General features: G+C 39.3%; 1 protein-coding gene across 2 annotated transcripts; it reads right to left on the reverse strand.

The window, feature by feature from the left end:
• Positions 1–1,976: 1,976 nt before the first annotated feature.
• On the reverse strand, positions 1,977–23,162 carry LOC106861420 (uncharacterized). Of its 2 annotated transcripts, none has more exons than XM_014889803.2 (8): positions 22,994–23,162; positions 12,216–12,337; positions 11,004–11,142; positions 10,029–10,150; positions 8,218–8,328; positions 4,819–4,925; positions 3,334–3,424; positions 1,977–2,181 (listed from the first exon to the last, which is right to left on the reverse strand). In XM_014889803.2, the coding sequence occupies exons 1-8, from the start codon at positions 23,088–23,090 to the stop codon at positions 2,065–2,067; spliced, it is 906 nt and encodes a 301-aa protein (XP_014745289.1). In that variant the 5' UTR covers positions 23,091–23,162; the 3' UTR covers positions 1,977–2,064. The 2 variants fall into 2 exon arrangements, with proteins under 2 accessions (XP_014745289.1, XP_088023422.1); XM_088167296.1 differs by having other exon boundaries at positions 10,074–10,150; positions 22,994–23,156.
• Positions 23,163–23,262: the final 100 nt, after the last annotated feature.

Below are 23,262 nucleotides of genomic sequence, written 5' to 3' on the forward strand. Positions count from 1 at the left end.
TACCACCACCTCTTCTCAGTGAACGTGTCATTGTCAGGATTTCAACCAAGGACCCATCAAGGATGGGAGAGGAAAACACACATTTCAGCAGCTTGAACTCACCTCTTGAGTTTCTCCTGATGTCTAAAAAAGACAGGGGGAGCCTCCCTTTTGCACCCTCTGTTGCATATGAGCTCCAGATGCATGCATGCTATTTTCAGAGTCAGAGGATACAGATGTCATTAAATGACATTAAATGCTGGTGATCTGCTCCAGTCTATTGAAGTTTTTTTAATCTGAGATCAACACCCAAAAAAAGTATTTGACGACTCAGCATGAAGAGGCGAAACAACTGCAATGAAAGTTGTACTTCCCATATTACCAAAACAAGGTGCAGGGCACAGATCATACCCAGTATCATAAGCCCTGACAATTGATTCAGGAGATCTTGCAGGACCTCTGGAAAAAGTAAAAACATTCCAACATGGTGTTTTCTTCTCACATGGTATTAGGGTTATGAAGTAGCATTTTTATGACCCATTCAGTTTTCCTTTTATAGCAGCCTATTTATACACTCCAATTCAGTCACAGCTTCCACTGTACTGATTACTACAGTGCTCATTTCCTCATTCTGAACTGTGCACGCATTTATTTTCTTCATTTTTATTCTCTCCTTATTAGATCTATTAGCCTTGCATTACCCTTCCACCCTGTTGCTTAGCCTCTCCTAGGCTTTTTTCTAGGGGTACTTGTCTCACTGACAACTAAGAAACCAATAAAATAAGTTTTTTTAAAAGCTTTCCATCTTTTTTTGTTTTAAATGCATGAAAAATAGATTCAACACAGTATTTGAGCAGCAGTTCAGTATTACTCAAGTAAAAACATCCTCTTCACTCTGAACAGGCCATGAAAATAAGACTTCTTAAAACTCACTATCCCTTTTTCTACAGTCGCATTTATTTACTGTGTTGGTAAGTGCCTAAGGGCCATAGATCCTTTTTGCTTGCAGCACGTATTATCAAAGTCACTGACCTGTACATAATTTGAAGACTGAAATCCAATTTAATGTTTTCCCATTTACACTTGACAAAAGTTGTGCAGCAAACTTTTAAACAATGCTTCTAAATTCACAACACGCTTAATCCAAAACTCCTGAAGTTAATATTTTTGCACTTGGCTTTGTTAATGCTTGCTAAAACCCTAAACATTCTTCAGCTGACTAAAAGTTTTACATCCGTAGAACGTAAAATCTAAATATAAATGTGGTGGGCGTATGTGGATCTTTTCTCTCTGAGGAGGCTCTGTTATGAATTTCCACTGTTTTACGCCACCACCAAGCCTCTGCTAAGCCATGACACCTGTTCAGAATTTTCAGCTTCTTAACCCCTTATTACACTTCCTACCATCCATAGCAGAAGCGCAGGAAAAGAGTTCCATCATCCTGGATTGCTGTATTAATTCTCCACGGCTCCTCAGCGTCCTTCAGTATTTTATATTAATACCCACCTTAAGGACAACTAACTAAATGGATGAACTTGCCTCTCTCATAACATATGCCAGGAGATAATCTGGTTATCAAGCACACCCTGGAAAGAAAACCTACAAATTCAATAAAGTAACACCAAAGATAATATTGTTAATAAATATTATTACTGATAATAATAAATGGTTTATACCAAAATGAAATAGCACTACAGCTTATATGTAACATTATGCTAAATGCATTCTTATAATTCACATTAATAAAATTCACTATTCTTAGGTTTGATATATTTAGCAAACATTGGCAGTGCACAATGCTACAGACCAAAAGTTCTTTTAGCATTACTATGTAGATGCTCTTTTTTTAACCTTTCTGCAAAAAATAAAACCATGAGGTTATCTCCTAGTTAAAAGTCAAAATACCCTGTTGAGACAAAATGCCTCCATAAGAAAATCTGTTTCAAAAGACTCTTTTTCATTAAAAACCACATACATGATTCAAATTAACCACAATATTAATTTTGACCTGATTTATTCACACAAATCAATCCAAATTCATTTTAAGCCCAAAATATATATCATAAAGACACTAGCAAATTTTTCCTAAAGAATCTTGTATAAATGTATCTGTTCGAGCGCTTCTCTGTCAACATCCTTTTCCATAAGCACATCATAGTTTAGCTGCACCTCTTCGACCCATTGACTGAGCTGTACATCTGTCTGAAACAATAAAAGCAGATCCTTAAATCAACACCATGTTAAGCAATGGCAGCAGTTTCAAGGTTAAGTAGTTTCAACATTAAGAAGGCAAGACATAATATGAGAGATTAGTCATTCCAAATTATATGGCAGCAATAAATACATTTCTGGAAAAGCCATTTTAACTCAAATATAATAAAGGTAACTTTAAAAAATATCACAGTCAATAGTCTAGATATTTTGTTAGCATATTACAATCTCCTTTCTTTATGCCTTTGTATAGGCCTCAAGCATCCAGAGGGTGACAAGATCAAAGGGTGACATTCTGACAGATGTGCTGAGGGAGCAGCTAACAGTATCATAGAAGAATCACAGGCGTTTTCTTGTTTTACACCCAGGGAGTACTGTAAGGCTACAAAGGGCTTCTTAGCTGCTCTGTGACCACAGCCTGCTCCAAGAGAAGTTCAAATGACACCACTGCTACTCTTGGGGCTGAGAATCTACTTCACCCATCAGCATACCAGGCAACAAGGGATTCAGTCTCCCTAAAACTAACTATGTTGTGAGCAAGTCACTTCATATATAACCTTGTCATGTCTGATCAGTGTTTTGTTTCCTAGCTAAAGCTAGGCCACATAATTTAACGAGGTATCACACACATGATCTACCGATGACCAATGCCAGAAGAGACAGAGAGCAGAGCGTGGCCCATCGGAAGCAGTTCCTACTCAGGGAACAGCACAGAGCATTCAACATCTTTGAAAGATGCACTGTCATTGTGTTTGCTTCCAACTGCAATTTAAAGCTATGTCACTGATTCAAGATGCCTGATGGTAGCCACTGGGCTACTTGGGAGACCATATCTCTCACTAACCTGTACTTCCCAAAGCTCACACTGCCATATTAATACACTTGTTAATACAACGATTTATGCAGCCTACTGATACAGGCTGGGATTTTCCTTTTCACATGAGGACAATCAAAGTACAGGAAGATGTGCTGGTGGTCAACCTCAAAACAGAATCCAGAGTCTTCCACCTTTTAATCTCTGCACAAAATTATATATATGCCTCCTTACAGCAATACTGGCAAGCAGCTAACTTCAACTATAGAAATACCACTTTGACAGAAAATAACGAAGTGTGTCAGCTAAAACAGGCTGAGGGAACTTACCTGGAGCTTTGAAAGTGATTCCTCAAGACTTGGAACTGTCACTAACAAGGACCCTCTTTTCCTTACATTACAAGCAATAAATTCCCAAGCTCTGAAACATATTTAAAGGTAGGTGACCAGGTTTTTTTTGGAAAAAACACCCATATTTTATATACTATGAATCTTACACTTGCAGTTAATTAGCTAGAGGTAGACTAAGCTTAGAGACTTGCAATACATGTTTATCAGACGTTATTAATATCTAAGCAAATACATTTGCAGGAATAAAACCAAGCTTTGTATTAAAACACAGGAGATATATGATCTTACAATGTTAGATATTGTAACTTTATAATTCTCATACATACATATGTATCATTTGGTAGTACAGACTTTCACTTTAAACGAGGATTAAACGTTGACATTTGATACATTTTTAACTTCTAGGTTTGAAGAAAATCCAGTCCTGAATTGCACTCCTTTATTAAGCTTCACAACAAGCTGCTCTTTACACACACACTTCGTGTACAGTCGTGACAAAGTACTTCTCTTAAGACATTAGTAATCAGAGTATTTAAATATAGCCCCCAGCATTCCTTTTTTTTTTTTTGATTTTGCAAATAAGATCATTTCTCACAGCATGGCAATTCAGACTAAAATGAATTTAATTTCCAGTATTCTTCAAATGTCATTTGTCTTCACGCTACTAATGCAACACTAAACCACTATCCCCAAGTTATGACAGAATCAAATGAATTCTCAGTCATGTGCCTGGAAACTATCTCCTGGCATTTTGAAACATCCACTATCCTTCACCCATCTACTCTGTGCCTCTCTGGTTGGCATTATCACCTGGTATCCAGGGCAGCAGGGCAAGCCTCAACTGAAACTGCTACAGAATGTCAGACTTGGCTGGTATCAAGTAGAGACATAGGTACTCCTTCTTTCTGACTGCCCGTTCTAAACTTTGGATGATCAAGTTATTTACATTTTAAACACATGCTGCTGTATTAGCAAAAGCCCATCTGTGAGTGTTTTGTACCTGAAAGAGAACCTTAGCCACATGTTTGTTTGCTACCACATCCTTACGAATGCCTATTAGAAATATCATTCATAACCATGCTTTGTAGTCGGTATATATTAAAGCTTTGACATCTACAAGTCAGTGAGCCGTCTTACTTCTGAAGATTAAACCGTATACTGATACAGTATAAGGTTAATAATTTCAGATTCTTTAGCAGCAAGATACTATTTTAACATATCAGTGCAAGGATTCAAGCCAAGGTTTGGGTAAACAAAGTAGCAGTGTTTAGCGGGTTTAACAATAAACTGCCAGAACACCTTAGCAGTTAAATACAACAATTAAAAGTAGGTAGTATGAAACAATTTCCTTACATAAATTATGTATGTGCCTTCAAAAAGCACAACCTTAAGGTTTTCCATAATTCAGAAGGTTGCACACATATTGACAAAGAAATAGGTAACTTGTTTGGACACAGAGCTTACCTGGCCTGTTCCTGTCTGTCAAGAAAATATTCAAAGACATTATTCATTACAACAACATCAGCCTTCTGCAGAAGTGAGGGCTGAGTACAGATGTCTGCATGAACCACCTGAAGGAGAAAAATTTCCCAAGGCATAAATTAAGAGATGAATACAGTCTTTGAGAAGTCATGAAGCCTGTCAACCTAATGCAGCACCTGCTACCACCCTTTTGAACCAGTCACAAAACCAGGTATTTCACTGTCTTCAGATTAGAAGGCTATCACACTCAACTATCACACGCAACCATAATAACCTTTCAAAAATGAAAAAAAAATCAGATTTAACTCTTCTAATTAAAATACACCATCCATTATGCTAAGTAAAATAAAGTACATCTGAATTTTGGTTTAGAACTGTGGGCCATAAAAGAGGAGATGATCTATGTTATGGTTGTTACATTTCACTTTTCTATATTTTATCACAAATGTCCAGTGATTTCAGGAAAGAAGTTAAGCTAGTTGAAGATATTTTGAGGATATTAAAAGGCATCTCACAGGGTCAGTAGGTCACTGGTTATAGGAAGGATTATAGCTAGAAAAGACACTACAGAACCAGATTTGACAGCTGAATTCTCACAATACATATTGGGACTGGGAATGCTGGAAAGGCAGGATGCTCAGCAGCACTGGAGGATCCTACTAAACAACTGCCTCTCCAGTCAGCACAGGAGGAGCTATTTTGATTTCATCTACCTTCACCTATATATTAGCACATCATGTCATTTTTCAAAACAAGTGAGACAGGAGATTATGGATGCTCATTAACACTCTGATGTGTTTGATTTCCTCTTAAAGATAGAGAAATCTATCAGTCTGACTCAATGATCCACATGGGTCCTTTTCAACTCAGGATATCCTATTATTCTGTATCCCAAATCTGATGAGAAACATAAATTGGAATATCTTTTGAAGGAATAAGTAGTAGTCAGCACGGATTCACTAAAGTTAAATCATGCTTAACCAACCTGACTGAATTCTGTGATGAACCAACTCCCTGGACGGATGAGGGGAGATCAGTGGATTTTGTCTACTTTGACTTCAGCAGGGCTTCTGACACTGTTTCTCACAACATCCTCACAGGCAAACTCAGGGTGTGAGGGCTGGATGAGTGGACAGTGAGGATTGAGAATTGACTGAATGGCAGATCCCAGAGGGCCATACACAGTGGCACAGGGTCCAGCTGGAGGTCTGTCACTACTGCTGTCCCCTGAGGCTCAACACAATATTGGGCCCAGTATTGTTTAACTTATCCATGAATGACCTGAATGAAGGGGAGAGGCCTCCTCAGCAAGTTCACTGATGACAGGAAGCTGGGAGGAGTGGCAGATACCATGGAGGGATGGGCAGAGAGGAACCTTCTGAAATTCAGCAAAGGCAAATGCAGGGTCCTACACCTGAGGAAGAACAACCCCATGTACAGGACAGGATACTAATGGCAATCCTAATATTTTAAACCATAATTCAGAAAGATGCTTAAACTACTGGAAAACTTTGAATGTATGTTGATGTTTCCTTGACTTGAATGATACTTAAGACTTGACCTAAAACGTCTGCATTTACAGAATAGATGATCATACCGACCAAAGTGACCTAAGCACCTCATTCTCCCCAAACACATCCTCATTCCTCTTGGGGAATTTGGGACCACATAAGCACGTGTGGCTGCACAGTGAGCCAACCTATGTACTGCTCTAGTCAAAACTCCAATATTGCTGGGTTTGGTTTCAGCTGAACCAGTTCTCTGATCTGCTTGGCTGTATGCCAGTACAGCAGAGGAGGCAGCAACTGATTTTAAAACTTTCTTGTCATCCAATGGAATTCACACCAAGTCTTTCATGATTACAGGCAATTTCTGAATTAAGGTCTCAAGTTTCCTAAGATCTGTTGAACTGTTTACTTTCCTCCCAGTATCTAAGTGTTTCCTCAAATGGCAAAAGATGCTGGGCAACCTTCTATGTACTTTAACAAACCAAGTGTTTACCAAAGAAACACAAGGCTCACTCAGAGATTTAGCCACTAAAGATACCATTTCACTTTGCTATCCTTTAGGAACATATTCTAATAAAAATTCAGAATATCTTGAAAAAAAAAATCTCTATTTAAGAAGAGTCTCTAAAAAGTTTTTCAAGCTTGTGTCATGAATTATGACCAGCATGTGGATTCTCACAATTTTTCAAGCTAATATGTACCTCTAGAGAGGATACATTTGGGGGTGAAATAAAAATCTAAGATTGAAATGTTCAAAGCAGTGTGATAACAGGAGTCACATGACTAAATTAGCATTTAATGAGACTCAAACAGCTACGTCCTCGGGCACTGCTTTGAAAACCTATTATCTTATCTTTATGCTCCAAAATGAATACTTCAGCACAATTACAAGGTGTGAAGAAAATACATAAAAGCTTATAATAAAAAATATACAGAGCTGAAAAGCATGCTTATAGATCTCCAGCTCCACTGAATTAACTTGACAGAGTTCCTTACTGTACTTTCAGTTTCATCACAGTAAAGTGTTACGAACACAAAACACACGCAAAGTCCAAAGGTTATGGATAAACTGTCAGCAACTGCAAATTGAGCAACCCAATGACACTGCTTACTCTGTATTAAATATTTTATGTTTATGATTTCTTTCTAGTTTAAAACTGGGTTACTTTAATACCCAAGAAATTACTTTACTCAGCAGTTTGTGTGACTTCATTCAAGAGCACATGCATACAACACAGGATTAAAGCCAGTATTCTACTCAGCATATTCTACTTACCAACGTCTGATGGTAACAAAATAATGGATATGGTCCAGAAAGGAAAATTTTTTTCCTCTTTAAAATATTAGTAACTATTCCCATAATGAAACTAGGGAAATGATTCCCATAATGATAGCACTTTGTTTGAAACCCATTTTGTTTCTGACACTATACACTGAAATACGGATAATTCTAAGTCCTTTAGATGTCCTTAGATGCAAATTTGCAAATCCTACAAACACTTTTCTGCTAACAAAAGTGAATCACAGACATTTTCTCGTGTTTGTGACAGAAATTCTTTATACATTCAGTTTCACAGATGTGAGTGGCAGTGATTTCATTGATTTCACTGGGACAATCAGCTAAGATGTATCTGTTTTGTGTGAGCCAATGGGTAAGCCCGGTCAGGAAAAAGGCTAAGTGATTCATATTTTGATAATTTACCTCTTCCTCTCTGCTATAAGATCTTTTTTCCTAATGCAAAGCCTTTGTTTAGGATCAAAACAAGCAAAGGCAGAAACTTCTCAGATTGCTGATCTACCAGCCACTCACTTAAACCAGATACCTTGAACACAATGCTTAAAAATACATAAACTAAAATATATATTTAGTTACCTTTATTCTGTCAATGAACTCGTACTTTGTAATCATCATTTCTTGCAACTGGCAAAAGTCTGCATTCATTTCTACTCCATATAGCTGGGAAGCTGAGCTATAAAGATAACCCTACATTAGGAAAAGGAAATTTAGTAACTGCCTTTAAAACAAGTTCAAAATTTTCATTTAAAAAGAAGAGAATAAAAAACGAGTTAAGATTAAAAAAAAATTAAAATAGTGAGTTGAGAAATGTCTTTCAGTGGATGTGAAATATTTTTTAGAGCTAAGCTCCTGATTTGGCAATTCCCACTTAAGCCTCACAAATTTTAGTAAGAGATCCAAAATGACACATCAAAATAACAAGAAGAGAAGTAAAGCTCCAAGTTCACTTCAACTGCAAAACAGATGGAAACCAGTCTAAGAAAGAAAAAAGGCGTACTAAGTAAGTTACGAAAATAGTGTGAAGGGAAAAGACTCTACCTGTAATTTTTGTTTCTTGGGAGAAGTGAAGCAGAAAATATCAAGAGAAAAGAACAAAAACATGAGATATACCATAGTAAAAATGAGTGAACATGGAGGATAATGGACCAATAATATAGTGGGACATTTCAGTACCAAGTCTTCCTCAGCGCCTCTAAGTTACTGTATTACTGACATTTTCAGATGTTTCATACAGGTACATATGCAAAAAAACCCTAAATTATGACATAATATTAAACGAAAAAAATAGTTCCGTTTTGGACTAAGGTTTTGGGAAGTTGTTGGAAATGCTAGAGAAAAAAGTACAAATACTTGATCATAGAGTACCCTAACAAAGACACTGCTTTAAGTGCTACTGTCTCCATTGAGTGCAATAATTACACTTTGCCAACAATGGCAAAGACAAAAAAAAGGTGAAGACACAGAATATCCGAGATTCACATGTATTACAACTTCTTTATTAAGGTTTTTGGAAACCATTCAACTCAGAGAGTAGAAAAGCAACCTGTCAAGGTGAAGTCACCCCTCCTCCAAGGCAAGACCATGTTACAAAGCAGAACTCTCTTTTGAAAGAGTGCCTTGAGAGAATCTTCTACTGTAATAATACAAACATTTAAATACTTCAAAACAAATTCAGCCTAGCAAAAGTGTTACCATTTAAGGACCCAATGCTGCAAATATTTACAAATGGGAGTAACTTTCCCCATTTGAGTGATCCCAAAATTAGACTATTCAAATGAGTAAAATCACATGCTCAAGTGTTTGCAAGATTGAGCCCTAAACACACATTGACTTTTTAAAGAAAGTAGTAATGTGTGTTTTGCATTGCTGCTGGCCATATGTTCTACCAGCCATGCCAAAAGCAATCAAAATTGCACTCGAGTTTCTCGATGAAGTATTTTATGTGCATTTTAAAATGCAGAGCAGGACAATATGTTTTTGGAGACAAATTCATATCAAAGCCTTCCTTTGTATATTTTAACAGTTTATCAGCTCCATAAAGGAATTTAACATAAATCATCTATATATAGGCATGGTCAAGACATAAGAGGACAAACTAAGAGACAGTAGGAACGAGCAAAGAAGAAGCATGTGTGATGAGCAGCAATATGCTACTCTGTTGGACAACAGACTTTTCCTCTCCATAAGCAAGATCATTTGTATTCCCTCTTGCAAGGAACAGAGGAAGAACTGAAATTGCTACTAGCACCTTACACTATTCAGAGAGTCAGATCAGAGGTGCCTCTCAGAATGACCCATCCAAGACTGAGTAACGAGAGTAGGCAGTCAGAAAAGAGGGAAAATGTTTGTCACAGTAATAAAATATGAATTCCTGTGCTGGAAGTTACCGCAAATAGCACTGCACCAAGCCTGGAGCCAACGTCAACCACTACCTTTCCTGTCAGGTCAGGCAGTACATGTTGATAAAGAAACTTCAGTTCCATGAGGGAAAAGGAATGCGAAATAAACTCTGGGAAATAAGAACAGAACAAAGGTGTTGGGTGGGCAGTACTAACTACTGTGTAATTAACCATTGAAATAGTAACCTGAAGAATTAGCTTCACTGAAAACTTGTGTGGTTTCTTGCCTGCACTAGTGCTGGGAACCCTGGAACACCAGGGTTTGCAGTTCAGAGGTAATCAGCCAAGCAGCCTGTCCCAAGTCTGGGGATTCCTTGCCTTACATGGTGAATTTTGAAATCCTTCATGAAACTGAATTACCTTTTTCTGCACAGTAACATATGTTAAAGAATACAAAACAAAGTAACTTGGAACTGTTTAAGTGAAAAAGGAAACATAGTACTAAGGCTCAACACAATCTGTGCAAAACTTTTTATGGGCAGACATATTAATAGCTTTAATTTAAACTCCAAAGTTTTAATGAATGGAACGTTCTCCATATAAACCATTCCTTCAATGGCTGTGCTATACTGGCAGCAGCACTGATCTGTACCACACCACACACAAGCTTTAAGACAGATGGTGCTTTCTATTGTTTTTCAGCATGTGAGAGGAGACCAAGGCTACTGCATGGACTCTACAGTATTGTCTTCCTCTTGCATCTTCCTCTCCAGTGGTATATAGCCTGCCTCTTCTCTGCCCAGTTTTTGTGGGAAGCAATTATCATTCATACACTGCAAATTAATTCAACTTACATGTGTAGGAAGCTCCTTCCATTGGTTATGGGAAATAATTCCGGCCTGTGTATTGCCAATCTGGACAAAGTCCTTCATTAGCTGGATGTTGTCTTGTCCAGCTGAGTCATTGCACAAACCAGTTTAGTTAAACTCAATTTGTTTCTCTTGTTCCCGAAAGAACACTTACCTAAAGATGCAGTTTTGTATGAGCCACATTCTGTGCAGTAGCTCCTACTCATTTTCCCCTCCTCACACAATGAATCAACAACATCATCATCATAAAGGAATGCATCAACATGAATCATGGGCAGTGGATGCTGGTGTATCTGAGAAGAGGAACAAAACCTTAGAAAGGCATAACCAAGTCTCTTAACTTCACTTACACTGTCACATGTTAACTGTTCCAATATCCTACCTTTCCCAAAATCTCCAAGATCCATGTTTTTCCCTATGCAACAATTACAAAAAAAAGTTAAGCAACAGAAATCCTGCATGTAAACTGGGTCATCAAATTCCATTGAAATAATCAGTAAATGGCAGTTGACCAACGAAAGCAAGCTGGTTTTAATACCTGACTACGGGGCCCGATGTGAATTTTGTCTCTTTCGTGCTTACTTGGCTATAGAGAACATACAGGGTAAAGGAAGCTTCTTCTCTTCTTTTAATGAGGAGAATGTAACTCAAATTTAGAAGAAAGGTCAATTCTGCTGCTCAGCCTCAACTGACTATTTTCATCATCATGTTTTATGCCTCTATCTAGAAGCACCCCTGATTAACGTGGGTGTCACTTTCAATCAAAAGTGTACCAGTTGGGATGCTTGCCTTCAAGGGGCATGATCTTCGTCCTCCTACTCATCTTTCCTTCCTTTTCCATGCTTGCTACATGTGGCCAATCCACTTTTCCCACTGAAGAGCCACACACCATTTTTCTGGGAAATGCATTAACTTTTCTTGTATCCTGACAGCTCAAGTAGAAAAGGTGCACTCTCCTCCCACAGGACTCACAGCCCACCTCTTTCTGAGCCATCAGACTCTGAAAAGAGCTGGATATCATCTCTGGGCTGCCCACATTATGGCAACAGCAAAACACTGGCCCTGTGTTCCCGTTGTCTTTAAGGGGGCTGTTAGAGTCTATTACTGAGCTAGCATTAAAGAATCACTGTGACAGGTGCCATACCACACAGAATGAAAGCTATCCCAAATAACGTATGATCAAAGTATTAAAAACTATGAAGCAACTTTCCTGGAGTCATGCAAACATAGAGCAACAGACCTGAGAACCAAACTGAGATTTCCTATACTTTACTCCATGTTCATTCTCTATTATGAACTACTGCTGAAAATGATATCAGAATAAATGATGTGGTTCAGCAAAAGCGGACCATAACAATTAGCTTACTTTCTCAATAGCTTGATGTTCTGAAGTAAACATAGCCTCAATGGGTAAACGATTCCGCAAATCTTCAGCGATATTTCTGAGCACAACATCATCGTTACTCACCACAAGCTCATCAAAGTCATCTATAAATCAAAACAAACAAAACCCCCTGAACAATCATAGGCAGATCATGTGGACTAAGTGATGACCAGTACAACACAGTTGCAAGACATAAACAACACCAGATGGATAAGGTTTTTTATTCATACGCATTTTTCAGCCTTTGTTAGCTTTTCCAGCCAATGACAGATTTGGATTATAATAACTTTGCCACATAAAATAAATGCACTGCTTTTCTGAAATCCCAAATTATTTTCATATTTATAAATTTATAACTCACATATGATGGTCTGGGCTGCCACCAAAGTGATACTGTTTCAGCTTAAGATATAAAAAACATCAAAGATGTTTTTGAACTATTGGAGAAATCACAAAACTCAATAGTTGCCTGAATGCAGGCTTTTTTTTTTTTTAATACAAGTTTCTTTTTATACGTATGATCTTTCTAATAAACTTACAAAAATCAGGAATAGTGCACAGTTCAACAGTTCAACTCATAATATATTTTACATTACCTAAACTATCGAAATATTTCAAATGAGAGGAAAGATAGGAATGGATGTAAACAAACACATTTTTGCAAAGCCACACTATAAATTTTTGCTATTTTTCCAGGATAGTCCTGCATTACTTTAGCATATTTTTTTAAAGACATCTAGAAAAAAGATTGAGAAGGAAACCATGTGAAGACATTAATCCTTTCTTCTTCCCAGGCTCAATCAATAGTAAGTGTCATTACTTCTCCAAATTGCTCTTTTAAAAATGATTGTTAATGCTAGAGATTCTGCAACCACCCTTAGCCATCTCTTCCAGTGCTTGACTACCCTTAATATTAGAAAGGAATACCCTTCTTAATTACTGGTTTAGATTTCCTCTGCCACTACTTAGTATTTTCTGCCCCATTCACAATGGAAATAGAAAACTTTGTTCCTCTCCATTATATAGTAACTATTTACTTCCCTGAAGACTCATCATGTGTCACATCAGTCTTCTTTCCAAGAAAAACCATGATTTGCCTGTCCAGACCTTTCCTGATTTTTTTTTTCCTCTAGAGTGTGATGATTCTCAACACTTCTCTTTGCATCTCCTGGACTCTCTCATCCTTTCTGACCTGCAGTATTGAGAACCAGACACTACAGCTAAAGGTTTACTTCCTCTTACCAGACTTTTCACATCTTGCAGCCAACACCCTGCCCCTCAATTTCATGTTAAGAGTATGATGTTCCTAACTGGCATTCAGCACAAGATCTGCTGTATGCCAGTACTCTGCTCTTTTCTTGTTATGTTTTCCTCAAAAGAAGGACTAGATGAAATTCCTTTTTGTCTGGACATATCACTGCTTCAAGGATGTTGAACTGGTTCTAAACAAAGGCATATCTCAACTCAAAGCTACATACCTGTAAAAGACAACCACCACCAACAAAAAGCAACCACTAATGTAATCCTGAAAAAATATACCAAACCCATCTATTAAGTCTCGTCAAAAAACAGACATGAATGCCCTCCCTTCCCCACTCCTTCTGGTTTGCTTCTTGTTTTATTTAGACTGCCAACATGTTGGGCAGCCACTGTGCTTTTTACATGTAAGTGCATCACTCACAAAAAGAAAATCCGACAGCTTTTACAGGTGTTTTTTAAAAAGGCAGTGTTTGCTAGCATTGCTGTTCCAGGTGGGAACTTTAGTACAGAAAAACTTGATGGCAAACAGGTTCAAAATAAATCTAAAAAATACACTACGAGTTTCTCTGTGATAATATATTTTAATCTTTCTTGTGGATGACAGGAAATGCAAGAAAGAGTCAGAAATTTAAGACTAGTATAGGAATCAGAAACCTGCCAACCTTTAAACTATGAAATGCTTCTGAAATGGTTTCTGCTTAAGCACTGCAGTGAGAACAATATGATTACAGAAACCATCATTCATTGGTGCAAAATGTACTCTTCTTAAGAGTGCAAATGTAAATGGTTCTTTTGAAACATCCAAAAATGGACCCAAGCGGATAATTCTGAATCCCCAGTAGTAAGCAGCAGAAACTTTAAATTATCTATATTCCCTTAAGACATATTTGGTTTATAATTTATTAAACATACAGCAGTAATGTTTCAAGGCCCTGATGGTGCTCACAGTTAAGTTCTCCAGAACCTCAGCTCCTAATGAGATGCACACTTTGCAGCAAAGAGCACAGGAGGGATAGAGGCAGCAGCTCAATAGCAGCAATATCAACACAACAGGTGCAATACAGCAGCTCCAGCTCGTCAGCATTTTAATCTGAAACCTCCAATAAGCATCCATCCTGTTAAACTCACAGCCCATCCAACAATTTGCAGATTTGTTACAAACATCCCAGAAGCAGAGTGATTTTTTCCAATCGGGTCAGGGAAGATTTCTATGGATGTGATACAGCAAGAAGTAAACTCAGATTATTATGGGAAGGGAAGGTGGGCAAATCTAACTGTAGCTTAACTGAGACCATCAGCACCACAACAGGCCCTCAGCGTACCAAGGCGCCAGTTTGCTGAGGCGGATAACATCTGAGAGAGCAAGGGGAAAGAAAAATTGTGCTACAGACAGAACAAGAGAGTAGAAAGCTGATATTAGCAGCTGAGCAGGTCAGTGCCTGTGGGCAATAAGCCTCTACATCTGGCACTTGCTTTAAAACAATACTATTACTATGCAAGAGAGCTCATCCAGCTGTTATAGTGCCTGTTAAGAGTATCGAATTCATATATAGCGTTTAATGAAATGCAGGAAGTGTTGCTGGACCACCAGGCCAGCCACATCACACTGCAAATACAGAACTTCAGCTCTCTTCCTCCCAGATCTAGTGCGTCAATAGGATCTGCTCCCTTGTGGCCTGGGTGACCTTTCCTGGCCAACATTAGTGACAGATAGCTCTCCAGACTGTTCAGTGTTCCAGCTCCACAGAATGGAAACACACACCTTCAGTGGGACACAGGCAGCACATCCATCTTCCTCTAATCCAAAATATCCCTTCCCTGCCCTAAGTTCAGTCACAATACTGACCATCTTGCACAGGGCTCTCTGATCTCTTCATGCAAAACAAAGTATGACGCACACAAGTTCTTCTATGTTCTGTACAAAACAAGTCCTAAGGACAAGCCATATGCAGCTCAATGAAAAAACTGTTGGAACATTGACACTGAAAAATAAATGACAAATGGAAATGCTCCTTTCTAACCATCAGTTAATAGTCTAAAGCACGATAAGCAGGAAAAAAAAAAGAAGGAGGTCTGAACAGACTTGATCCGAGATGCCAAAATGGCAGCTGCAGCAGAAGCTGTGTGTGCAACACTCCACACCTGTGTGTATAGTCTGTGACTGAACTCTGACACACAGAGTCGACTCCTTCCTGTCAAAGCAAGAAACAGCAACAGCTACCACAATAACTCATTTACTTTTGCAGTATGTAAATATTTGTAGATTGCCATCAAGTAGGAAACACCAGTGCCAAATATGAAAATATGCATCTCTGCTGGTACAGTTTTATCAACTCCACCCTTGCATTTAACAAATTGGTTGCTCTTGAGAATCTCAGTGTGCCTTAAAAGGAATCTTCAAAGAAGAAACAAAAATAGAAGACTATTTTATGTACCATTTTAGTACCTGTTATACACATGAAATGTATACAACACAAAATGGAGAGTGTGCAAGCCAACCTGTGTTCATTGAACAGAAAGCTAACCAGGAAAGAAACGTACAGTTCATGAAACTGCAAGATGAATCACAATAATTTGTTTATGGAGGAAGCCTGAGTGCACAGTGCTTGTATTTTACTTCAAAAACCGGTTCCACTGGATTTACTCAACATGTATTTATAAAATTTAATTAACACGTTGCAAAAAGCCTCATTATCACCCTGGTGCTAGTCAGCCTTTCTATACAAGCAAAGGAAACATCACAAAGCCTCACACCAGATAGAGAGCATCACTACACCAACATCTGAACACCCTGGCACTGCAAAATACAGGATTGAAGACAAGCAATGTACAATTTCCAAATGACAACAGAAAATTACACGTCACTGAAGAAGAGGAAAGAAGAGGATTTAGCAAACGCAACCATAATAGCAAGCACTTTATGGTCTTCTAGATATATACTCCACCTCAGAAGAGAAAAGCAAATATCAACAGCCATGTTATTAATACAAGGTTAATATAGTAATTCAGCAGGTTTTAATAACACTGAACAACCAAGTCAAGGAGGAAGCACTACATCCCTAAAACTTTAGTATTGCCCTTTTTGGCTAAACAATTTGAGAAGCAATATGTGACCTCAGTATATCAAGCACCTCAGGAACTCTGAATGTCATTTCTATCCCAAAGCATACATAGTTATTGGTAGAAAGTAATTCGCTTTTTCCAACAGAAATATAACCACAGCTCATTTTATTATTTTAAGTATTTTATATTGGTTAATTGAAAGAAGCTTTGAAGTTAAATTTTAAACAAGGTTAAGTCTCATACCTGTTTTACAATCCCTAGTTTTACCCACCACTATTATGTTTCAATGACTAACAACTAAGAAGTATTTGGTATTCTTGAGACCGCTCTCACACTGGTATCACTTGTCACAACAAAGGAAATTAATGCAAATTCCCAAAGCTGATGATTCATCCAATTACAGGTAACATTCCAGTTTTGGTTATCAAACAGAATAGTGGAAAAGATTTTTGGTATAATTTTAACAAATAATCCATTCCAGTTAATGTGAAAATGCAATGTTATTTTTATCTCTTCTGAAAGGATATTTTACTGGAATAAATCACTTCTGCAAATTTGGATATGAAGCCTTGTACTAAATTACTTTTTCACATACACACAAACACAAAAACACACACTATATTTGCCCCATTGCAGAAACCCACATTTTCATCCTTTTTAAAGATACTCATTCTGCTTTAGTTACATCTGCACTGACTAAAACATTTAAAGAACCAAGTTTTTTCTTATCCTGTTTACTTTTCTTGTCATGTGAAAATTATAATCTGCTAACTTTACCTAGCAGGTCAGAGAACATACTAATTAATAGATAATAAAGTACATGATAGAAAATGCTGGACACACTTGGTCTACTCCTAGGAGTATGATGAGAAGTTTCTTCTCTGTATGCAGAACACTGTACTAAGGCAGCATATGCTCCATATTCAGTTAGGTTGATTTTATCAGATACTCCTCCCTCACTGCCTGTTAAAAACGTGAATTGACAGCACTGACTGCCCTTAACTTTCAAGTCAGAAGATTAAATTGTACACCAACCTCTTAAAAAGCTGGTTTGCTCCCAGTATAAGTGAATCCACCAAAAAAAAGCATTTGTACTTCATTATATGTTTTTTATCCTTAAATTAGAAGATTTGCAATGAGATTTGCAATGATTATTATTATTCAATTAATATTTTGAGTAATACTCTTGATATTGAATATTTTTGAGTACTATAGGAACAATCAGTAATTAAGACAATATATCATTTTGAAATTTCAACTTCATATTTAAAAGTTTCTCAGGAAATGCATAGATTGGAAAAGGTTTGCAGGCGTGTTTTATTACACTGTTATATGAACTGAAAAAAAATTAGAAGTTAGTATCACAACAGTAAGTTTTACCTGATGGAAAAATATTTCCATCTTAGACCCCCATGACAGAACACAAGACGCATAAAGGGTCTTGTCATCTTAGGTCTTATCACCTTATCTGTGCTTCACTGACATTGACTGAGAGACAGGCTTTGTAATCTGCATTTAAGTGCTAAGTACAGCTAAAGCATTCAGTAGTTGCCAGTAAGTAGAGTGGTTTGGTGACTTCAATCTCAGACTCAAGATGCCGGTATTTACTTCCCCTGATTCCTGTGTTTCTGTTCATGTAAACAGATAGCTTGGTCAATTCACTGGTTATCTCCTCCAGCATTCACTCTTACCAAATGCAACCTTTACTGCTACTGAAAATTTTAGAAGTCTGGGCAGTGGAGGTTCAAGTGGGAATATGCCCCAACTACACATCAAATGCTGGGACCCAACTGAAGGGGATCGTCAGGGGGGTTTTCCCCAAGTGGTTTGAATTAGCTCTTGGGCTTCACCCAGGTTTTCTTAGCCGGAACTTCTGGAACATGGTTATTGCAAAAGGATATTAAAGCATTAATCATCCTATTATAAAAAAGTTAAGACACCAAAAGTTCCTGTTCTTTTTTCCAACTCTTATTATTTAATTTTCTTTATGATCTAAGGCTAACTCAAAAGAAAAGCTGGAATGCAAGTCACCGTGAAATGACGTACATTTCACTGCAGTGTGTGGGAAGAGCTGGCTGATTGTGAAACAGCCTAGCAGTGTTGCTAAGCAGCTGCTTTAAAACAGTAAGGTCTTCTTCCATCACACATAAAGATTCGGAATTTCTAAAATTCTCAATACAAAACCCCCACATTCATACAAAGAAAAAACAAATAGAATCTTTCATTCACTTACATTCCCGTAATTACCAAGGAAGGCTAGTCAGAAATCATTGGAGTGAGAACATGTTCAATATTAATTCAGTTCAAAATATGTAAGGCTTTACTTTAGGTAAGATAACTCGCTTTACTATGAATCCATTTGTATCTTCCATGAAGTTTCTGAATAACATTTCATGCATTCATTGTGTAAGTCAGAAAACACCAACTAAGTTACAGTAATAAAGCTGTCTTTGCAACAACACTAATCCTAAAGGTCAACCACCTTATGCAGGACTTCACTCTAAGGATGCATGTACACTTTAATTCAGAGAGAGGCATGAAAACGAAAACGTCTGACTACAGCTAACGCTGGAATCATGCCCAGTTCTCCCCAGCTGGAGGCAAAACTATAAGCTCAACATCTTGACAGAAACAGGAATGGGATGCAGGAGGAGACGGCAGGGAACTGACACACCACAGAAAAACAGTTTGTCGGTGGGGATACCATTTTTCTATTTATCCTATCCTACTTTTCATTCAGAATATTATCTACCCATCCCTACCACTTTTTTTTTTTCTTTTGCTCATCAGAGGTTTGTTTCCTTCCTACATCTGTATTGCCAAAGTGTAGGCTTTTATTTCTGTGTAGCTCAGAGATCTGGTAACTTTTTACATCTCCCATCAAACAGTCTTCTCTCTGCACAGAGAGAACACCACATTCCCTGGCTGTATTCAGGGTACAGCAGCAGAAACCTCTACCAGCTCCTCACTATGCTCAGTCCAAGCACTATTAGTTATCACAGGACTATCTAGGTATTAAAATGGGCAGTATAATTATTCAAATTACAACAACAATTATGAGGGGGAAAAAAGCCATACTAAAAGTTACTGCCTGTATGCAGCTACAGATGCAGCTCACAGAAACAATAGAAAGAGAAGCATCATCAAGAGTGCTGTGCTGGGGACATCACACGAAATATTTGCATCTCTGAGGAAAATGCAGAAAGACTGAAGGAACGTGACCTGCAGGACAAATGCCTCTGCTCACTTACTGTCCAACGCTGCAAAAAAATAAAACCAGTAACAGAGAGATATTGATCTTGTACTGTGGTCCTGTACTCATCAGGGTGAAAGCTAGAAATAAAGCAGGACACAGCCATTCTGACAAAGATTAGAAACACAGGAACAGGTTAATGACCCAAAGACGCAGTGAAACATATCTTGATTGTTTAACAATGAAAAGTTTTTACACATAGCCATAAAGCTTTCTAATTTCCACTCTTGTACCATATAACTACATGTAAACATATATGTATGTTAGAGAGGGAGACTGCAGCACCTTGAGAGTACAAGAATTGGGTAAACATTAATATTTTTCCACTGGTAACTTCTACAAGCATTAGCATGAGACCAAATTCTATAGGCTCTAAATTTCTCCACAAATGTGGCCATCAGGGAAATAACATTAGCCTAAGTCACGCATTCTAAATGACACACCTTGGAACAAATATGGTTGCCTATAGTTCTATATGGCATCAGCACTTTATAAAATACAATCACAAAGTGTAAGCAAATGCCAAAGATGCAGATGTTTAAAGTACAACTTGCTTTCCCAGAATATTAATTAATAGCATCCAGCCAGGATATTAACAATGAGCATTTTTTTGAAAGAGAAAATTAGCATAAAATATTATCAGAGCACAAGCCTGTAATCAAAAAAGGTTCTGAAGATGGCCTGACAAGGAGACTACAGAAATGAAATTACATTCATTATTTCAGCTGCTTGATCCTGATTGCCCTGTCAACTCATCCACTGTTCTCTGATGGGCAGCATATGAGCTGAAAAGCCACTGAATGGCAACAGTAAAGCTAATTATGTTTAAAGATGATGTACATAGTGAAGCAGCAGCAGTCATTATTGATGCGAACAGTATAAAAATAAAAGGATACAGACTGCTCAGAGGTACCACACACAAAGTAGTTCAAGATTTGGAACCTAATCTACTCTTTACGTTGTATCTTAATTATGAAGAGCAAATATGAGGCAAGAATATATGTATCCTTTCACTGAAAGACCTAGGCAAAAAGCTAGATCATTAAAATTCAGAAAAAATATTTGAGAGATCATAATCTAACAAAGGCTAGTAACCATAGCATATTCTCTTTCACAGAAACCATCTATGGTAACTTTTGGAAGCTGTAACATTAAAAAAAAAATTGAAATGTATTCACTGACAAAGGATTTTGGAGTCTACATAAACTATGACATTGGCTAAAAATTCCTATGGCAGAAGTAAAACACGATCATAGAACTGAAACACAGAAAATAGTATTAGTTTCCTAACTGAAACAAGTTTAGCATTTTCACGTTTCACTAGTAAGCTCCCATGTTCTTTACAGTATTTGTAAAGGAGTCAGGAAGCTGAGAAAGCCATATATGCACACCACACAAACTAATATAGTGCATAGGAGCTGCAATGGTTAGTTAAGTGAATAAGCAATATGAATGACTGCATGTGAATTTCAATGAGATTTTTATATATTAGAACATATGGGATAAAAGAAAACCACTACTAACAAGGTTATTTACAGTAACCCAAGCACTATTTAGGAAGCTACTGCGTCCAGACAAGACCTCAAAAACGGAAGGATGCAGTACTGCCTATAGCAGATTGCTCTAGCATTACGTCTGTACACACATGCAGACATATGCATGTGTAGATATATACATACACATATGTGTGTGTACATATACATACAGGAAATAAAAATGTTTAACTGCAATTAACACTACTTCCATCAAAATTCAGCCTTCAAGTCCTAGGGAGGCCCGTCTCTGCTCTAGTCATGAAGGCTGACTCCCAGATACTCCGGAACACTTCGCAAAGTCTCGCCTAAGAACCTGTTCGGGTGGGAGGGCTGCATGCCTTTCACGGACACTAAAAGCTGTTCCCAGCTGGTTCTCCTCCCATAAATCCAGCAGAGGGCCCGCTCCACCTAAGGATCTATCCTGCCTCTCCATCTGAGTGACTGTGGGAGCCACAAGCCACAGGGCAACAGTGAGTTTGCAATTCCAAGTAACTAGACAGCTGAACAACTTCATGTCAGAGCTGGCCTTTGTGCCACGGTCCCCGTGTGCTGACTTAGGAAGCTGTTTTCACCCCAAAGTGGACATGCTGGAACAAAGATCCAAACAAGAAGCATAAGCCAAGCAAAGCAGGGCATGACTTGGAGAAGTACTGTATTGTAGGACGAATTTCTCCTGACACATGATCATCAGGGTAGGTTTACCATCCCAGGAGATAATCTTTAATAAACATGACACACATTTATTGGATGCTTGATACTGGATCACAAAATTGGAGGAGTCTTCCAGATTCCTATCTGCAATGGAGAAATGCACATATACCCTGAAACTAAGCAGCATTTAGACTTTATTCAGCATGGCACTATGTGACTACAGCTTTAATGCACTGCCTACGTTGAGGTTTTCCATGTCATCCTTTAGGTTCAGCTGCAAATTTACACCTCGTGCACTGACCCATATTTCCTTTCTTCATCTGCCACAAAATGCAGACTGCAGTACGTAGATGGAATTACATCCAGGCATAAACAAGGGAGTAAACAGAAAGCTATGATAACTTAGGGTGACATCAAGTGCGGAAAGCAGCGTTTGCAAATTAGCACAAACCGCTATTTCCAAACTTCGGAAAGGCTGCTGTGAGCACATGTGAAGCTGAACAAGGCAAGCCGAATACCCAAAGCCGTCTCGGTGCGGCCGGAGCAGGGCGGCTCCGCACGTTCCGCCTCGGGGTCTGAGGGTCACCCCGCAGCCCGTCCTGCTCCGCACCACCGCCGGGCCCTCACACGGCACCCGTGTGCCGGCACGCCTGCCCCCGGACGGGCCAGCGCGGGCGGGCCCGGGGCAGCTGCAGCAGGGCCACTCCCGGCCGGAGCCGGGCAGGGCGGGCGGCACCGGGCGCGCTCTGCTCCAGCCGCCCCGACCGCCGTAGCCTGGCTGAGCCGCCCGGCCGGTACCGCCGGTAACCTGCGAGCTGCGTGTCCCCGGAAGGGGCGGCGCCCCGGCCCGGGCACGCTGCCCCTTGCCCAGGGTCCGCTCCCCGCCCCCCCGACGCTAGCTGTCGCACCGCGCCCCTGGGCCCGACCCACCGGCGGGGCCGAGGGGGTGTGGGCCGAGCCCGGGGCGCGGTGCGGGCGCGGCCCCGAGTGGCGCTTACGGGAGTTGCGCATCCAGTGCAGCAGGCGCGGCAGGTCGGCGGCGCGCGTGCCCCGCACGGTCGCCAGCACCGCGCGCCGCGCCGCCTCCAGCTCCATCGCGCCGCCGCCGCGGGGGGGCGCCACGCTCGCCGCCTCACGCACGTGCGCGCCGCGGGGGAAGCCCCGCCCTCCGCGTGCCCCCCCACCCGCTGCCCGCACGTGCGCATGCGGGAGCGCGACACCGGGCGGAAGGGGCCCTTCACGCATGCTCGGTTCCGCCCTTCGACGC

The sequence above is a fragment of the Sturnus vulgaris genome, chromosome 6 (assembly GCF_052056855.1).
Source record: "Sturnus vulgaris isolate bStuVul1 chromosome 6, bStuVul1.hap1, whole genome shotgun sequence".
Classification (NCBI taxonomy): Eukaryota; Metazoa; Chordata; class Aves; order Passeriformes; family Sturnidae; genus Sturnus; species Sturnus vulgaris.